The sequence below is a fragment of the Tympanuchus pallidicinctus genome, unplaced genomic scaffold (genome assembly GCF_026119805.1).
Source record: "Tympanuchus pallidicinctus isolate F22 unplaced genomic scaffold, pur_lepc_1.0 scaffold21, whole genome shotgun sequence".
NCBI classification, from domain to species: Eukaryota; Metazoa; Chordata; class Aves; order Galliformes; family Phasianidae; genus Tympanuchus; species Tympanuchus pallidicinctus.
The window spans coordinates 12,127,624-12,145,771 of record NW_026294733.1 but is presented as its reverse complement, the minus strand read 5'-3'; the positions used below and the strand labels follow the sequence as shown (position 1 = coordinate 12,145,771).

Here is an 18,148-nt window from a genome sequence, read left to right as displayed (position 1 = left end):
TCACTGGATATGGTTTCTTTTCAGAAACTTTGTCTTCCTTTGAGTTAGGTCTCCTTACAAAGAATCGTGATACAAGGCAGAAATTTAGAGTTGATGATTATGTTTGTGATGTAAACTTCTGTATTTCGATTCTCATGGCAGAGTTATAATGAAAATCAATATGGACTTTTCCTATTTTTATTGGTATTTTTTAATTTTTTTGATTTTGTTTTTTTTGTCTTCCTTTGTAGTGAAATGAAATGTATTTAGAGTGAACAGTGTGATCATATTCATGAAAGTGGGAATGCATACTTCTTTTTTATTTTTATTTGTATTTTTTTTTTTAATAGGAATGCTTTTACCATACTGAGCAATATACATTGTTGAGACCTCCAAGATTGCTTTTAAAGATGTCATTTTGCTCCTTCTTCTCTCCTCTGCCTCGTTTGGGTCTGTAATCCTTTTCTGTCCATTTTGCACTTGAAACTTTCATGACTAATGCTTTTGCTTGCAAGAGTAGCCCATGTATATATATATCTTAAGGGCAGATATCAAGAGGATGGGGCCAGGCTCTTTTCAGTGATGCTCAGCAATAGAACAAGGGAACAAACTGAACCATAGGAAGTTCCATCTGAATATGAGAAATGACTTCTTTACTTGGAGGGTGACAGAGCTCTGGAACAGGCTGCTGAGAGAAGCTGTGGTGTTTCCTTCTCTGATGACATTGAAAACCCAGCGGGATGCTTTCCTTTGCAACTTACTCCAGGGAACCTGCTTTAGCAGGGGGTGGAGTAACTTGATCTCCAGAGGTCTCTTCCGAACCCAACAATTCTGTGATTCTGTTTAATTGTATGAAATTTTCTTAGCATGTGCAGTTGCAGAAAGCGCTGTTAGCTTCTGTGTCTGCTGGTGTTGTGATGTTGATGCCTTTTCATGGAGGAAAATATTGACTGCGCTCTCAAATCAGTGTAGTTGTGGACTTGTTTCCTCTATGCTGGAAGAAATGGTTTGAGGTCTGCAGTTCGGTTTTGGTGTTCTTTTAACACTGTTATCAGCAACAGCCGCAGACTTAGAAAATCCCAGGAACTCTTTCATCCAAGAAAACGTCAAATGCTTCCATAACAGTTACTCTATCAATAACAGCTTTGCTTGACACTGCCTGTGCTATTCCCTCATAGAATGAAATCAGTTCTTATTGCCTTTCGAGGTGTCATGACATCAGTGTTAGAAATAATGTTGCTTACAGACCTGTAACATTTCCATCTGAGATGACTGAAGCACTGCAAAAGAGGAATGGTCAGCGGCAGAGATTCTGCTGCATTCTGCATGTATACAACAGTCTCCCTTTATTTCTGTTAATGGTGCTGTCATTGATAGGAAAGTTGTCCAAAATGCAGTCAACCTCTGGATGAGAATTGCAAGTGTGGTTGGTACCTTTGAGGAGTGAACCTAGCAATGGCAGCGAGTAAGGTCTGCTCTTTGCTGATGTGATGGGTGATCCTAATCGGTGGGAAAACTTGTGTGAGGGAGAGGACATCATTTGGAAGAGGATGGGACATGTCATAAGAATGAGAGATCTCTTCTTGTCTTGAGACAAGTGTCCCAGAATGTGGAGTTAACAATACCAGAGGTGGAATGGGACCAGAGCATTCTGGCCAGGATCATTTCCCAGAGATGGCAGCTAGTGGTTTTCCTGCTCTTGAGCTTGTATGTGGTACTGGTCTTTGTGAGCGTGAGAGGCTGTATGTTATTCATGGTGCCACGTGATGGATTTGATTTGTTTGCATGGAGGCTCTCTTTGTTTTTTTTTTTCCCCTGGAGGAATCATTGATGCACATAGAGGAAGACCTGGTATGCTCAGACAAGCCAAATAATTGCTTATTTATAGCTGAGACTTGGAGAGGTCTTCAAAGAAGCCCTTGTTGATGGTACAGCCGTTGTATGAGGTGTGATGAGCTTTCCCACATCCACATGTAGTCAAATTCTGTGTGCCTTCACTTCCTGTTGCTGTTGTGCCATTCCTGGTTGTGAAGACCTCTGCAATCTGTGCATTTATTCACTTGGGTTCAACTGTGAAATGTTGTTGCCCAAACAGTGGCTTTTCACAATGTTAGTATTTCTGCTTGGCTGTAGTGGACCTCCCCATGATTTTCCCTCTCCTCACATTATTGCTTGGGAGGGGAAAAAGTGTGCTCTGTACTCCAGATGTTGGCAAGCCTTGTGTTTCAGTGATGTGCAATTGGATCTTCTTGTTTCTTTCTCTCTGTCAGAAAAGTGTCCCACTTTGTTGTTTTCCTTCTCTCACACTGGAAATACATTGGTAACTGTGGAGTGGATGTAGGGTGCTGAGCTCTGGTTTCTGTGACATTGCAGATCTTAGGGCAGTTGGCCATGAGTGTGCAATGCAGCTTTTCCACTCTGGTGGGCTCTGGTACTCATGGAGAGAAAGTCATTAGCTTTCAGGTCTCTCTCTTGCTTCCCTTCTGGTATATGTGTGCCAGGGAGCTCTGCACCCCTATCCAATAACAGTGTTCTTTTTGTGAACAAGCATTTTCTTCTACTGTGGGTAAGTCGTTCATATTAAAGAATATGTGATCAATAGACTGCTGTTGTGCTTCCTTTGTGTTGGAGTGTCGAATATTGCCTGAGGGCTGGAGCTTTCTGTTGATGAAGTGCATTTGAATGGGTAGAGCAGTTTCTTCCGCAGTCAAAGGTCCCTCCCTGGGTTGTGTGTCAGCCTGGAGTTGGAAATAGAGGTGATTATTTTTCAGGAGATAATATTTGGTGGGTATAATCGTTGCGTACTGAGTTTTCCTCACTTTGTGCACTTGCCGAATTGGCTTTGGTCTGATGGTGTGCTATCTTGTGTCAGGGCTCATTCTAAAATATGGATGTATACACAAAATCCTGAATAGCAGCCCAGGTCACTTTCTCTGCAGAAAAAAAAAGAAGAAAAGTTCCTTACAGCCGCAGGAACGTGTTTGTATTTTTCATTTTTTATTTCTTGGAGGACTCTCCAGTGTTGGAGGCAGTAAACTGACGTGTTTGGCAATAGATAATCCAACAACTTGGTGCTTTTCACAGGATTTTCTCAGCTTCTTCCTGTGAACTTGATGATTTCTCAGTATAGCTGTAGGTAAAAGACAAGTTCTTTGTGCATTTGTGATGAGTGTGCAGTGCTACGATTCTTGAGGATTTGCTTTACCCTCAGTAGAAGAATAAAATCCCACATTGGCTTGATATGAGTTGGAAGAGAACTCTCCCAAGATGTGGGTTGTCTTGAATCACACAAATGTTTATGCAATCTTAATTTTGACCTCAGCCCAACTCGAAGTTACCTGAAAATAAAACAGTACTCATTTTGCTGCCTATAGCATGTGTGTGTTCTCATCCCTCTGGGTAGGGCATGAATGAGAAGGTGATCTGCTTATACTTTGTGGATGGATGATCTTAGCAAGTGGGTAAGTAGAAGGAAAATACCTTTACACTCTTTGAACACCTTTCATTCTGGATTCACATGGAATAAGTTTGGTGTTTTTTTTTTTTTTTTTTTTAATATAAAGTCTATCCCAGAAATTTCTTTCTACACAGTGGTCAAGACATTGGTCTCTATCCAGGCTGTTCTGTCTGTTGTCTACGTGGAGCTGCAACAAAATGTGTCTTGCAGAACACTAATCTAGCATTCCTCTATTTGCTCACAGTCTGCCTGCATCTGGACAAATCAACAAAATGCTTTTACACAGGGCAGGATTCATTTTTGTCTCCATCTGTCAGGGTGGGGTAATACTGATGTGAGATCACAGGAGATACATAGGCGCCAAAAACGGGAATGTGGAACAAAACCAGTTCTGTTATATTCTGAACGTGTTGGGAACGTGATGAGTCTCCATCTCTGGATGATGCAGTGTCTGCTGGAAATTGCTGCTTACCTTTCTCATGAGCTTGTCTGCTCAGGAGCATCACAGAAGGAAAGGACCACACTTCATCTTCGGAGGCTGAACCTCTACTCTGCCCTGCATGCAGGAATCTGGGATAGGAAACGTGCTCTGTCTGAATGCTTCCTCGAAGCAATGAGCATGCCATTGGTTGGGGTAAAGAAATGCAGATGACATACAGAACTGCATGATTAAGGAGAGTATGTCTTTCTGATTAGATTAGTACAGTGTGAACTCATCAGAACTTTAACACAAATAAGCTGTGAGGAAAAGTCACTGGTCATGAGTGTAAGCAGGGGAACAGTTTCTTTTCTCCTTCCACTCAACCCATATAAGACTTACCTGAACAGCCTGTGAACCTCAGCTTTCCAGTGTTAAGGTTAAAAATTACATTCATATTAGATATCTTTTGCTCTAAGAGATGTATAGCAGACCACAACAATGGAGCATGTTATCAGAAACACTTCAGATAAAGCACCTGGGTTCCAACAGAGGAGAACTGTTCACAGTCATCGTGGAAGCTGTATCACTAAGCAGAATTACCTTCATGCCCATTTCGTTTTGAAAGGAAGGATGAAACGTTACTCAGAGTCTCATTGTAGCTAAAAAGACAAGTGCTTTTGGGAACTGGTACAGCGCTGCAGGTACAGATTCGGAAAAACAAAGAAGAAAAAGAAAAAAGAAACAACTGAAAGAGAAATGAAATGGAAGAAATGAAAAATAGTAAAGATGAAGCGAATCCGGTACGAGAAACGATTCTCCCCGCGAGCCACATGATGGCGCTGTGAGCTAAGGAACGTGCGGTGCGATGCGATGCGATGCGATGCGAGGAAGGGAGGGGAAGACCTTCCGGTGCCCATGGCAAAGAAGGCAGAGCGAGAGCGAGCGGCGGGGAGGAGGAGGCGCGTCCCGTGAGGAAGGATTGTGTCGGCGAGCGCGGGCGGAGGGTTTGGAGCAGGCGGGTCGGGAGGTGCGCGGCGCGGAGAAGGAGCGGTGCGGCGGCGTGGAGGGCGATGGTCGGCGGTGGAGCGGCGCGGCGGAGCTGGGGGGCCGCGGTGCTGGTGCTGCAGGCGGCCTGGGCGCTGGGCGGCGGTCCGGTGCGCTACTCGGTGCCGGAGGAAGCCGAGGCCGGCACGGTGGTGGGGCGCCTGGCGCAGGACGTGGGCCTGGAGGCGGGCGAGGCGGAGGCGCGGCGCCTGCGGCTGGTGTCGCGGGGCTTGGGGGCGAGCGTGGAGGTGAGCGGGGCGAGCGGGGCGCTGGTGGTGAGCTCGCGGCTGGACCGGGAGGAGCTGTGCGGGAAGAGCGCGCCGTGCGCCCTGCGCCTGGAGGTGCTGCTGGAGCGGCCGCTGCGCGTCTTCCACGTGGAGGTGGAGGTCACCGACATCAACGACAATGCCCCGCGCTTCCCCGCCGCCTCCAAAAACATCAGCATCGCGGAATCTTCTCTGCCCGGGTCGCGTTTCCCGCTGGAGGGCGCGTCGGATGCGGATATCGGATCGAACGCGCAGCTCTCGTACACACTGAGTCCTTCTGAGCACTTCGCCCTGGAATTACAAAGAGCAAATGACCGGAATATTATTCCTGATCTTGTATTGAAGAGCCCGCTGGACCGCGAGTCGCAGTCGGAGCACCGCTTGGTGCTGACGGCGAGTGACGGGGGCAGGCCGGCGCTGACGGGCACGGTGCAGCTGCTGATCTCGGTGCTGGATGCGAACGACAACGCGCCGCAGTTCAACCAGTCGGTGTATAAAGTGCAGCTGCCGGAGGACGCGGCGGAGGGGACGCTGGTGGCGCGGGTGGCAGCCAAGGACCCGGACGAGGGAATTAATAGCGAAGTGACTTACGGTGCCACCAACATTATTCCACTCAGTGGGAAAAATTTGTTTTCTATCCATCCAGAGACGGGGGAAATCAGACTCACAGGTGCCTTAGATTTTGAAGAAGTCAGTGTGTTTGACTTTCGCATTGAGGCGAGAGATAAGGGGACACCTCCGTTATCGGGCCACTGCGGCGTGGAGCTGGAGGTGCTGGATGTGAACGACAACGCGCCCGAGGTGTGGGTGACGTCGCTGTCGGTGCCGGTGCCCGAGGACGCGTCGCTGGGGACGGTGGTGGCGCTGCTGAGCGTGTCGGACCGGGACTCGGGTCCGAACGGGCGGGTGCGGTGCGCGGTGGTGCCGGCGTCGCCGTTCGGGCTGGTGGCGACGTTCGCGGGCTCGTACTCGCTGGTGCTGCGGGAGGCGCTGGACCGGGAGCGGGTGTCGGAGTACGAGGTGGAGGTGCGGGCGGAGGACGGCGGGGCGCCGCCGCTGCGCGCCAGGCGCGGGCTGCGGGTGCCGGTGTCGGACGTGAACGACAACGCGCCGGCGTTCGCGCAGGCCGTGTACACGGTGCTGGCGCGGGAGAACAACGCGGCGGGCGCGGAGCTGGCGCGGCTGTGGGCGCGGGACCCGGACGAGGCGGGCAACGGGCGCGTGAGCTACTCGGTGTGGGAGGGCGGCGCGGGGATGGGCGCGGGCTCGGGCTCGGGCTCGGGCTCGGGCTCGGGCTCGGGGTGGCGTCCGGCGTCGAGCTACGTGTCGGTGGAGGCGGAGAGCGGGCGGCTGCGGGCGCTGCGTCCGCTGGACTACGAGGAGCTGCAGGTGCTGCAGTTCGAGGTGCGGGCGGTGGACGCGGGGGAGCCGCCGCTGTGCGGCAACGCCACGGTGCAGCTGTTCGTGGTGGACGAGAACGACAACGCGCCGGCGCTGCTGCCGCTGGCGGGCGGCGGGCCGGGGCCCTGGGCTGCGGGCGAGGCGGCGGAGCCGGCGTGGCGGGCGGCGGGCTCGGCGGGCTCGGCGGGTTCTCCGGGCTCGGCGTCGTCGTCGTGGTCGCTGTGGGCGCGGGCGGCGCTGGGTGCTCCGGCGGGGCAGGTGGTGGCGAAGATCCGCGCGGTGGACGCGGACTCGGGCTACAACGCGTGGCTGCGCTACGAGCTGCGGGAGCCGCGGGGCGAGGGCCCGTTCCGCGTGGGGCTGTACAGCGGCGAGGTGAGCACGGCGCGGGCGCTGGAGGAGGCGGACGGCCCGCGGCAGAGGCTGCTGATCGTGGTGCGGGACCACGGGGAGCCGCCGCGCTCGGCCACGGCCACGCTGAGCGTGTCGCTGGTGGAGGGCGCCGAGGCGGCGCTGGCGGCGGCGGGGGCGGGGGCGGTGTCGGCGGGGGCGGGGCCGCGGGCGGCGGCGGGCGCGGAGGGCGGCTCTGCGGCGGCGGCGGCGGCGGCGACGAACGTGTGGCTGGTGGCGGCCATCTGCGCGGTGTCGAGCGTGTTGGTGCTGGCGGCGGTGCTGTACGGGGCCGGGCGCTGGGCGCCGCGGGCGGCCGTGCCGGCGGGGCCCGGGCCGGCGACGCTGGTGTGCGCCAGCGAGGTGGGCAGCTGGTCGTACTCGCAGCGCCAGAGCCGGAGCCTGTGCGTGGCCGCGGCCGGGGACGGCGCGGGCAAGAGCGACCTGATGGTGTTCAGCCCCAACTGCCCGCCGCCGCCCGGCCCCGCGCCGAAGGAGACGCCGCACGAGCCGCCCTCTCTGCTCGACACGGTCAGTGCCTCTCGCGGTCCCTTCGAATTGTGCTTCCTGCTGTCTTCCTATCCTTCTTTTTTTGCTGTCTTCTTGTTGTCCCCTCTTTCCTTTTCTCTGCTTCCTTTCTTCCCTTCTATTTTCCACTTGGCAAATTGGAGTTTTCACTGCTGTGTTCTACTGCTGTGGAACTCTGTCAGTACCTGCTGGTGGCTTGCGTTCTCTGATTTGATATTCTTGCAGGGGTGTTGTATCTGGAATTTTCTCTCCATATGTGATTTTGTTGGAGTTCATTGTTTTCTTTCTGGAACGGTGGTGTCTTGTTCATTCTCACCGATTGTTTTTACTCTAACCGAGGTTAGACAAGCACTAATGGACACTATTCCACTTACATCCATTATTTGCTGTTCAATTTATGGATGTACTCTGGCAATTGTGTGAAGGTGTTTGTTTTAGTTTTGCATCTGCCATTTTGTCCATCCCAGATGTCCTTGATTGTTGATCTGGAACTTCTTTCTGAAGCTTGCTGTTTAGTATTGGAATTTTCCTTTGATGGGAGAAAGTCATTTGCATAGAGCTGCTGTGTCACAAGGCTTCTGCCAAGACTGATCCTAATAATGAACAGCATTGAAGGATCGTTCAACATGAAGGGTCATTGTGATAGTTGTGGTCAGCGGGGCACTTTCCTCTTCTTGTAATAATGTGGAGTGTGACTGTGCTGGTAGCAGGTCTGTTTCTTTCCTTCATTCTCCTTTGCAAGAGACACATTTCAGTGTATCGATGGTTTGTTGAGCATTGTGCCTGAGTGTGGTGAGTCTCCATCTGCATCGGATCGTCAGTCAGAGTTGTGATAGTAGGGAAGTCAGAAAGTGATTGTGGACTTTTCCTGTATCCTTTCCAAAGCTGTGGACTCTCTTTATAAAGTCATGCAAACGCCTCTGTTGTTTTGTTTGAAAGGGGAGTGCAGGGCCGTTGCTGAGTGTGCTGGTGACCTCAGAGTGCTGACAGTGATTTCCCTTTGGTGTGTCTCTCGTGCATCAAGTGAATGATGCAAAGCCGTGAATTTTTGTTTGGAATGTTGGGAGCAGGGATGGCTCCGGGTACTTCTGTAACACTTTTCTCTAGAGGGAGCACTCAAGATGTTTTCAATGAAAATGCTTTGCTTTTTGCTTAGTTTATTATTTTTGTCATGATTTATTGGTGGGACAAGTTTTGGGGTGTAACCTGTTTTGACTTCTGATTGCCATTTGTGGTTCTCAGAGGGGGGTTCTGGAGCTGTTAGTGCACAGGTCTGTGTTTATTGGAGTTCTTCTCCTACAGCTGGACACGAGGCTTCCATTGCTTGTGACGTTCTGTCCCAGACAGACATCAGTGCCTCTTTTGAGTTGCCACGTCGCATTGTTAACTCTACAAATCCTGTAGTTGATGGTGTGCTGCATTTCCAGGTGGGCTGCTGAATGTCTGGAATTTGCAAAGGCTTGGTCTTGAGGCAGCAGTCCAGCATGTAGTATTCACCATCATTGGTCGTGATTGCTATATTATCAACTATGGTTTCTTTTCAGAAATTCTGTCCTCTTCTTTCTTTGTTCTTTGATGGAGATGTGATGCAAGGTGACAGTTGTGGCTGGAGATTTTTCTGATTGTAGACTTGTGTTTTGGCAGGATGTATTGAACTTCTATTGATGTTCTTTTAGTATTTGCATCCGTAGCTGTACCTTCACAAAGCACCCGTGCCATTTTTAAAACCAAAAGTGAAAAGGGCATCCTTGGAAACCCACCTATAAAGTTCAGATGACACATAAAGATGTCTTACTCGTTAATATTAGAAATTCCTTTGCTTTGCTGTGTGTGGTGACTCCATCTGAATTTGCAGAAGCATTGCAAAACATTGAGGGTTGTCCACAGAAGGTCAGCCAGGCTCTGTGTATGTGACGCTGTTTGTTTGGTGTGGTTGGACTTCTTTCTCTGATTGGTGGGATGGTTCAGGGAAGGGCAGCGTCAACGCAGGATCGGGAAGGGGAGTAGAAGCTGGAACAGAGGCTGCTTGTCCTCTGTATCCATTGTTCAGAGTGGAGTTTGGAGGTTAGCAGGGGCCGTGAGAGATGGGAGGCCTTCCAGATCTGGCGGCCGTTGATTGTGTTGACGTGACTGCACGACACTGTCTTTGGATGTTCTGAATATGTGTCTCTCTCTGTAGTCATGAATCCCTTTGGCTCCTCTTACAGCTTTCTTTAGCCGTATGTAGTCAATTGTGTCATGTCTGAGTAATGGATGAGTGAGATCCCAGGACATTCTATGATGTCCTGTGTGTTTTGGCCCTTCTGCGTGAGGCTGAATGTGAGTGAGGTGAGACTGCTGAGGGGCTCATCCTTTCAAGGTGTGATGATGTCCAAAGAAGAGAATTCAACACCTTCCCTGTCCTGCGGTTCCATAGCTTCCACGTTGATATTTCAATTTCTGTATCCTCTTGGTTTTCCTTCCTGGACTCATTCTGCACTGTAGTCTTGTTTTGGAAGCGATGTACAGTCTGGCCTTTCAATTTTCTCTTTCCAAGCATGAGCACTTGCTGCTCAGGTGGAAGGAGTCACAAAGATGGAGCATCAGGAAATGAAGTCCATTTTTTTCTTCCATATTTTAAGATGCTGTTTTCTTGTTGGCGGCCACAGCCGTGAAGCTGTGTTCACTCCCCACATCTCTGCTTTGGGCAAATCATGCTGGTGTCTACCGAGTTTGTGTCATCAGAAACAGAGTTCTCCTTTTTGCTGATCCTTCACAGAAATAGTCCTGATATGTGGTTTTCATTGCCATGTGAGTGGTTCTTTTTTCACTCTTATCACTTTAATACCACAAGGAGTTTCTGGAGAGGATGGCGTAGCACAACCATATTGTGTGTTCTATTTCCAGGTACGATATTAGCAATTTGAAATGGAGACTTATGGAATAACAAACAAAGGTAGAACAAGTACTGAAAGAACAGTTTTTCCATGCTAGGCAAATGCTTGTTAAAGCAGGAAACTGTAGAGGATGTTGCAGTGTTGTTTCAATGTATGCTGTGGTGCCAGGCTTTCTTGTCTCCCATGAGTGCAGATAAAAAGAATGTGATTATTTCTGTGTGCCTTAAAAGATGTTGTTGCAAAGGGTTGAGCAATTCCTCCCACCAAATGCTGTCTTCCGCTTTGGCATCTGCCTGATGTAGGAAATGTGTTTGGAAATGGGATGTGAGATGCAGAATGCTGCCTACTTTTAGACGAAGGTTTCCCTCAAGTACTGGGAAAGTTACTCACAGCCGTGCCAGTACTAACGCTACAATCTGTATGAAGTCAGATGTAATTCTGCTTATAGTTTCCACATGAAGTTGCTTAGTAGGTGCAGAACATTCAGAGAGCAGTTGCTGCTGCTGTGAAGAGGCTGTCAGACTGTGTGTGTTTCTGCAGCTCCCCATCTGTTTGTGCTGTGAGTGATGAGGGAAGGTGAAGGTGTGTGCATCCATGGGTCGTGATGAGGGTGGGGCGTAGAGCCGTGTGCAGGCAGTGGGGTGGATCAGTGTGCATGTGTTGTGATAGCCATCATGTGAGCAGCACCAAGTGTGGCCTGGCTGTTTGATCCTGGGAGTTTTTAGCAGTGAAGAGTCTTGTGCGAGGGAAGTGATGATGCTTTGGTAGATTAAATGGTGAATCGATCACCAAGAACTGGAAATGCTTGACTGGAGTTTCTATTTGCCCTGGCCTGAGATGGTGGTTGCAAGAATTAATTGTGGAGAAGAGGCAAAGTACACTGTGCTGCCTGGCCTGCTTTCTCTGAATACATCCAGAATTTCATCTGTTAGACAGTATCATGAGAGGTTTTGAGTCATTCCTTCTGTCGTTGTTCCTTGTGCTGTGTGTTTGAATTGACTCTCTGCTGTTTTCCTTGGGCATCTGCTTTTCATTATGTAGAGAAAAAAACAGAAAGGTGAGCAGCACAGTGATATTGTCTTCACTGGGTCATGGGGAGGCCTTCCACCAAGTGACAGTTGACTGCAAGGCCATCTGTGAGGTGTGATGAGCCTCACTGTTGTCTTAGCCATTGGATTCTGTGTGTCGTCACTCACTGTAGTTGCAGCATTCCTGCTTGGGAAATCATCTTCCTTATGTGCCTTTATTCACCTGTGTTTGAATGTGGAATGATGTTTTTCATACAAGAATTTTTCCCAATGTTGATGATTCTGGCTGAGTTCTTTGTACCTTGTGATCTTCTGTCTGCTGGTATTTCTCCTCTGGTTGGGAAGAAGCTCTCATGTATGTTAAAGAGGCAAACAGTATGTTTAACTGTAGTGCAGTGGGACCTTTCTGGTTTCTTGTCCTACTTTATGAATCTCACTCTGCATTCTTTCTTCTCTCACACTGGGAATACGTTGTTGAGAGAGGATGAGATGCAGTGTGCTGGCTTCTGGCTGCTGTCAGATGGCACCCCTTTGATCAGCTGACCACGAGTCTGGGGTTGGATTTTCTACTTTTGTGATCTCAGGTTGTGATGGAGTGAATGTCATTAGCTTTCTAGTTGCTTCCATTGTGATAGATGTGTGCCAGGGAGCACTGTGCACTGATCAGTGATAGAGTTGTTTTTTTCTTAATAAGGAGCAACTACTGCAGCCATACTAAAGGTAAGTTGTTCATGTGAAAGAACACGCGGTCAGCAGACAACTGTGCATTTTCTCACTGTGTTGTTGGGGGTATTTTTATGTTGGAGTGTTTATTCTTGTCTTGTGCCATGTATTGGTTTTAACCTTCTGGTAATCACATCTATACCAATTCAGGTAAAATGGAAATTTGTAGAAGAAAAGCGATACATCCCTATATTTTGACTTTGAACTCATATGGTATAAATCAAACCCCACTGGTATGGGTGAGTACATATGGATCTGGACTCCAGGCAACATTACTGTTCCACGGTAGCCTGACAGTCTTCAGTTCCAAAGTGGCAGAATTACGCATGGACCAGTGGTAAGTTGGAGATGAAACCAAAGAGAAGCATGTTGCTTGAGCCTTGGGCCATCTTTGATGTTACGAGCTGTAAAACTTGATGATGGGAGTTGCTGTCCATCTTGGTCTGACTGCTGCTGTTGTGCAGTGCTGTAAGCAAAGGGTGTCAGAAGAGAGCTGTGTAGGTAGGTGGTGTTTCTTTGTTTCCTGTAGTTTCAGTGACAGGGCAGAGAAGAATGGTAACATTTTGCTTCTGGGTCCAGCATGCTTGTCCACCAACATGTGTGCAGCAAATCTGAGGACTAATTGGAATCTTACATGCACATAAAAAAGGATAATCCACAGACACCAAACCCAAAAATCAACCTGAACTTGTCTGAAGGAAACATCTTGAAAATCAGGCAGTGTGTTTGCATTTCTGCCCACCCATGCCCAGTGAGCACTTCACAACAATGTCCCTTTAACTCGATGCTGTTCATCCATATGTAGTGAGACATCTGGCAGAAGTGACCACCAAACCACTCTCTGTCATGTGTGAAAGGTTTCAAGCTGCTGGATCCACTTTCACTCAGCATCTTCTTTACTTATCAGGATGAAGGCATAGACACTACTCTCAGAAAGTTTGCTGATGATACAAAGCTGCTAACAGAGTCTGACTCACCGGAAGGCTGTGCAGCCATTGAAGGAGACCTGGACAGACTGTCAAGTTGGGCAGTTGAACTGAAGAGGTTCAACATGAGCAAGTCTAGAGTCTTGCACGAGGAATAGCTGCATGATTCAAAATGCATTTGGAGATGATCTGCTGGAGAGAAGCTGTGCAAAGCTGAGCATTCTCTGTGCAGGTGGCCACCAGTTTGGTCATGAGCACTAGGTTGCATTAAAAGGAACATGGCCAGCAGGTTGAGGGAAGTGATCCTTTCCCTCTGCTCTGCTCCTGGAGCACCGTGTCCAGTTCTGGGCTCAGCAGTTCAAAAAAGGCAGGGACCTCCTAGGAGGAATCCTGCAGAGGATGACAAAGATGATCATTGGCATGGAGCATCTCCAGTACACAGAAAGCCTGGAAGACCTGGATCTGTTCAGCATGGAGAAGAGAAGGCAGAAGGCAAATCTCATCACTGTTTTTAAATATCTGAAGCGTGACAGACAGGTCGATGGGGTGGACAGTTTTTGTTGGGGAGCAACGATAAACAAAAGGCAAAACTGACAAACTGGAACACAAGGAAGTTCCATTCAAATGTAAGGATGAACTTATTTATTGTCAGAGTGACAGAACTCTGGAACAGGCTCCCCAGGAAAGTTATGGAGTCTCCTTCTCTGGAGATATGAAAGACACGTCTGGATGCTTACCTGCACAATCTGCTGTGGGGAACCTTTCAAAGCATGGGGGTGGACTCAGTGATCTCAAGAGGTTGCCTAGAAACCCATCAATTCTGTGATTCCCTGATTCTCTGCCCACGACTGGAAGAATCTCTTTCCACGTGCCTCTTTGTGCTGCATCCTTGCAAGACAGACAGCAACAGGCTGCGTATCACTGCTTCACAGTGGGTATGGAACAAGTGATTGTTGAGGGTATTTTGCTGTGAGAAATGTCTTGAAAGACACTTGAGTAGAGAATGGATCTACAACAACAGAACAATGATCTCAATATACGTATGATGAGCCGCACTAACCAACGAATTCATTCAATACATTTCATGTCTCAGCCATTTCAATTGGAAAACGAGTGTGAATGAACAATTGGAGATTCGTTGCATTCCAAGGATATGTACTTGTGCTGAATGAGAACACCGAAAGTTATGGAGGATCCGTTTTCCGGGGGTTGGGGGAGGAAGGAAGAAAGAAGAAAAAGTTAAAAGAAGTAAACTGATGTGTGTAAAGAATGAAATATAAAAAAGTCGTATTGAATCCAGCGCGAGACGCAGAGAAGCACAGAGGCAATTGCGTTCGAGAGCCACATGATGGCGCTGTGAGCTAAGGAACGCGCGGTGCGATGCGATGCGATGCGATGCGAGGAAGGGAGGGGAAGACCTTCCGGTGCCCATGGCAAAGAAGGCAGAGCGAGAGCGAGCGGCGGGGAGGAGGAGGCGCGTCCCGTGAGGAAGGATTGTGTCGGCGAGCGCGGGCGGAGGGTTTGGAGCAGGCGGGTCGGGAGGTGCGCGGCGCGGAGAAGGAGCGGTGCGGCGGCGTGGAGGGCGATGGTCGGCGGTGGAGCGGCGCGGCGGAGCTGGGGGGCCGCGGTGCTGGTGCTGCAGGCGGCCTGGGCGCTGGGCGGCGGTCCGGTGCGCTACTCGGTGCCGGAGGAAGCCGAGGCCGGCACGGTGGTGGGGCGCCTGGCGCAGGACGTGGGCCTGGAGGCGGGCGAGGCGGAGGCGCGGCGCCTGCGGCTGGTGTCGCGGGGCTTGGGGGCGAGCGTGGAGGTGAGCGGGGCGAGCGGGGCGCTGGTGGTGAGCTCGCGGCTGGACCGGGAGGAGCTGTGCGGGAAGAGCGCGCCGTGCGCCCTGCGCCTGGAGGTGCTGCTGGAGCGGCCGCTGCGCGTCTTCCACGTGGAGGTGGAGGTCACCGACATCAACGACAATGCCCCGCGCTTCCCCGCCGCCTCCAAAAACATCAGCATCGCGGAACTGTCGCTGCCCGGGTCGCGTTTCCCGCTGGAGGGCGCGTCGGATGCGGATATCGGATCGAACGCGCAGCTCTCATATACACTAAGTCCCTCCGAGCACTTTACTGTCTATATTCCGAAAGTGGAGGAGGATGGTGAGCCTCTGTTCTTGGTGCTCACAAAACCTCTGGACCGCGAGTCGCAGTCGGAGCACCGCTTGGTGCTGACGGCGAGTGACGGGGGCAGGCCGGCGCTGACGGGCACGGTGCAGCTGCTGATCTCGGTGCTGGATGCGAACGACAACGCGCCGCAGTTCAACCAGTCGGTGTATAAAGTGCAGATCCCAGAAAATACGGAACGTGGCACTTTCATGGTAAGGGTAAACGCTACAGATTTGGATGAGGGAACGAATGGCAACATTTCATATTCTCTTACGAACTTCTTTCCTCCTAATGCGAAAGGCATCTTCGAGATAGATAAAAACAGCGGCGAGATCCACCTAAAAGGTTCTTTAGATTTTGAAGATGCTACTGCATATCGCATGCAAGTAGACGCGCAGGATAAGGGAAATCCACCTCTGAGCGGACACTGCAAGGTGGTGGTGGAGGTGCTGGACGTGAACGACAACGCGCCCGAGGTGTGGGTGACGTCGCTGTCGGTGCCGGTGCCCGAGGACGCGTCGCTGGGGACGGTGGTGGCGCTGCTGAGCGTGTCGGACCGGGACTCGGGTCCGAACGGGCGGGTGCGGTGCGCGGTGGTGCCGGCGTCGCCGTTCGGGCTGGTGGCGACGTTCGCGGGCTCGTACTCGCTGGTGCTGCGGGAGGCGCTGGACCGGGAGCGGGTGTCGGAGTACGAGGTGGAGGTGCGGGCGGAGGACGGCGGGGCGCCGCCGCTGCGCGCCAGGCGCGGGCTGCGGGTGCCGGTGTCGGACGTGAACGACAACGCGCCGGCGTTCGCGCAGGCCGTGTACACGGTGCTGGCGCGGGAGAACAACGCGGCGGGCGCGGAGCTGGCGCGGCTGTGGGCGCGGGACCCGGACGAGGCGGGCAACGGGCGCGTGAGCTACTCGGTGTGGGAGGGCGGCGCGGGGATGGGCGCGGGCTCGGGCTCGGGCTCGGGCTCGGGGTGGCGTCCGGCGTCGAGCTACGTGTCGGTGGAGGCGGAGAGCGGGCGGCTGCGGGCGCTGCGTCCGCTGGACTACGAGGAGCTGCAGGTGCTGCAGTTCGAGGTGCGGGCGGTGGACGCGGGGGAGCCGCCGCTGTGCGGCAACGCCACGGTGCAGCTGTTCGTGGTGGACGAGAACGACAACGCGCCGGCGCTGCTGCCGCTGGCGGGCGGCGGGCCGGGGCCCTGGGCTGCGGGCGAGGCGGCGGAGCCGGCGTGGCGGGCGGCGGGCTCGGCGGGCTCGGCGGGTTCTCCGGGCTCGGCGTCGTCGTCGTGGTCGCTGTGGGCGCGGGCGGCGCTGGGTGCTCCGGCGGGGCAGGTGGTGGCGAAGATCCGCGCGGTGGACGCGGACTCGGGCTACAACGCGTGGCTGCGCTACGAGCTGCGGGAGCCGCGGGGCGAGGGCCCGTTCCGCGTGGGGCTGTACAGCGGCGAGGTGAGCACGGCGCGGGCGCTGGAGGAGGCGGACGGCCCGCGGCAGAGGCTGCTGATCGTGGTGCGGGACCACGGGGAGCCGCCGCGCTCGGCCACGGCCACGCTGAGCGTGTCGCTGGTGGAGGGCGCCGAGGCGGCGCTGGCGGCGGCGGGGGCGGGGCCGCGGGCGGCGGCGGGCGCGGAGGGCGGCTCTGCGGCGGCGGCGGCGGCGGCGACGAACGTGTGGCTGGTGGCGGCCATCTGCGCGGTGTCGAGCGTGTTGGTGCTGGCGGCGGTGCTGTACGGGGCCGGGCGCTGGGCGCCGCGGGCGGCCGTGCCGGCGGGGCCCGGGCCGGCGACGCTGGTGTGCGCCAGCGAGGTGGGCAGCTGGTCGTACTCGCAGCGCCAGAGCCGGAGCCTGTGCGTGGCCGCGGCCGGGGACGGCGCGGGCAAGAGCGACCTGATGGTGTTCAGCCCCAACTGCCCGCCGCCGCCCGGCCCCGCGCCGAAGGAGACGCCGCACGAGCCGCCCTCTCTGCTCGACACGGTCAGTGCCTCTCGCGGTCCCTTCGAATTGTGCTTCCTGCTGTCTTCCTATCCTTCGTTTTTTGCTGTCTTCTTGTTGTCCCCTCTTTCCTTTTCTCTGCTTCCTTTCTTCCCTTCTATTTTCTACTTGGCAAATTGGAGTTTTCACTGCTGTGTTCTACTGCTGTGGAACTCTGTCAGTACCTGCTGGTGGCTTGCGTTCTCTGATTTGATATTCTTGCAGGGGTGTTGTATCTGGAATTTTCTCTCCATATGTGATTTTGTTGGAGTTCATTGTTTTCTTTCTGGAACGGTGGTGTCTTGTTCATTCTCACCGATTGTTTTTACTCTAACCGAGGTTAGACAAGCACTAATGGACACTATTCCACTTGCATCCATTATTTGCTGTTCAATTTATGGATCTACTCTGGCAGTTGTGTGAAGGTGTTTGTTTTAGTTTTGCATCTGCCATTTTGTCCATCCCAGATGTCCTTAGTTGTTGATCTGGAACTTCTTTCTGAAGCTTGCTGTTTAGTATTGGAATTTTCCCTTGATGGGAGAAAGTCATTTGCATAGAGCTGCTGTGTCACAAGGCTTCTGCCAAGACTGATCCTAATAATGAACAGCATTGAAGGATCGTTCAACATGAAGGGTCATTGTGATAGTTGTGGTCAGCGGGGCACTTTCCTCTTCTTGTAATAATGTGGAGTGTGACTGTGCTGGTAGCAGGTCTGTTTCTTTCCTTCGTTCTCCTTTGCAAGAGACACATTTCAGTGTATCGATGGTTTGTTGAGCATTGTGCCTGAGTGTGGTGAGTCTCCATCTGCATCGGATCGTCAGTCAGAGTTGTGATAGTAGGGAAGTCAGAAAGTGATTGTGGACTTTTCCTGTATCCTTTCCAAAGCTGTAGTCTGTCCTTATTAAGTCTTGCAAACGCCTCTGTTGTTTTGTTTGAGAGAGGAGTGCAGGGCCGTTGCTGAGTGTGCTGGTGACCTCAGAGTGCTGACAGTGATTTCC

The 18,148-nt window shown here is 52.2% G+C and overlaps 1 protein-coding gene across 7 annotated transcripts in view; it reads left to right on the top strand.

Moving 5' to 3' along the window:
• The window catches only part of LOC128081353 (protocadherin alpha-C2-like), a 188,603-nt gene that overhangs the window by 62,535 nt on the left and 107,920 nt on the right, over window positions 1-18,148 (top strand). The window contains exons 1-2 of one of the 7 annotated variants that reach the window (XM_052684493.1): window positions 4,891-5,938; window positions 15,636-17,153. The exons of 4 other annotated variants lie outside the window; for them this stretch is intronic. In XM_052684493.1, coding sequence (XP_052540453.1) covers window positions 4,928-5,938; window positions 15,636-17,153 — 2,529 coding nt within the window. In that variant the 5' untranslated portion in view covers window positions 4,891-4,927. Of the gene's footprint in view, window positions 1-4,890; window positions 7,490-15,635; window positions 17,154-18,148 lie in introns of those variants that run through there. 2 more of the 7 variants (XM_052684485.1, XM_052684483.1) reach the window with 2 other exon arrangements.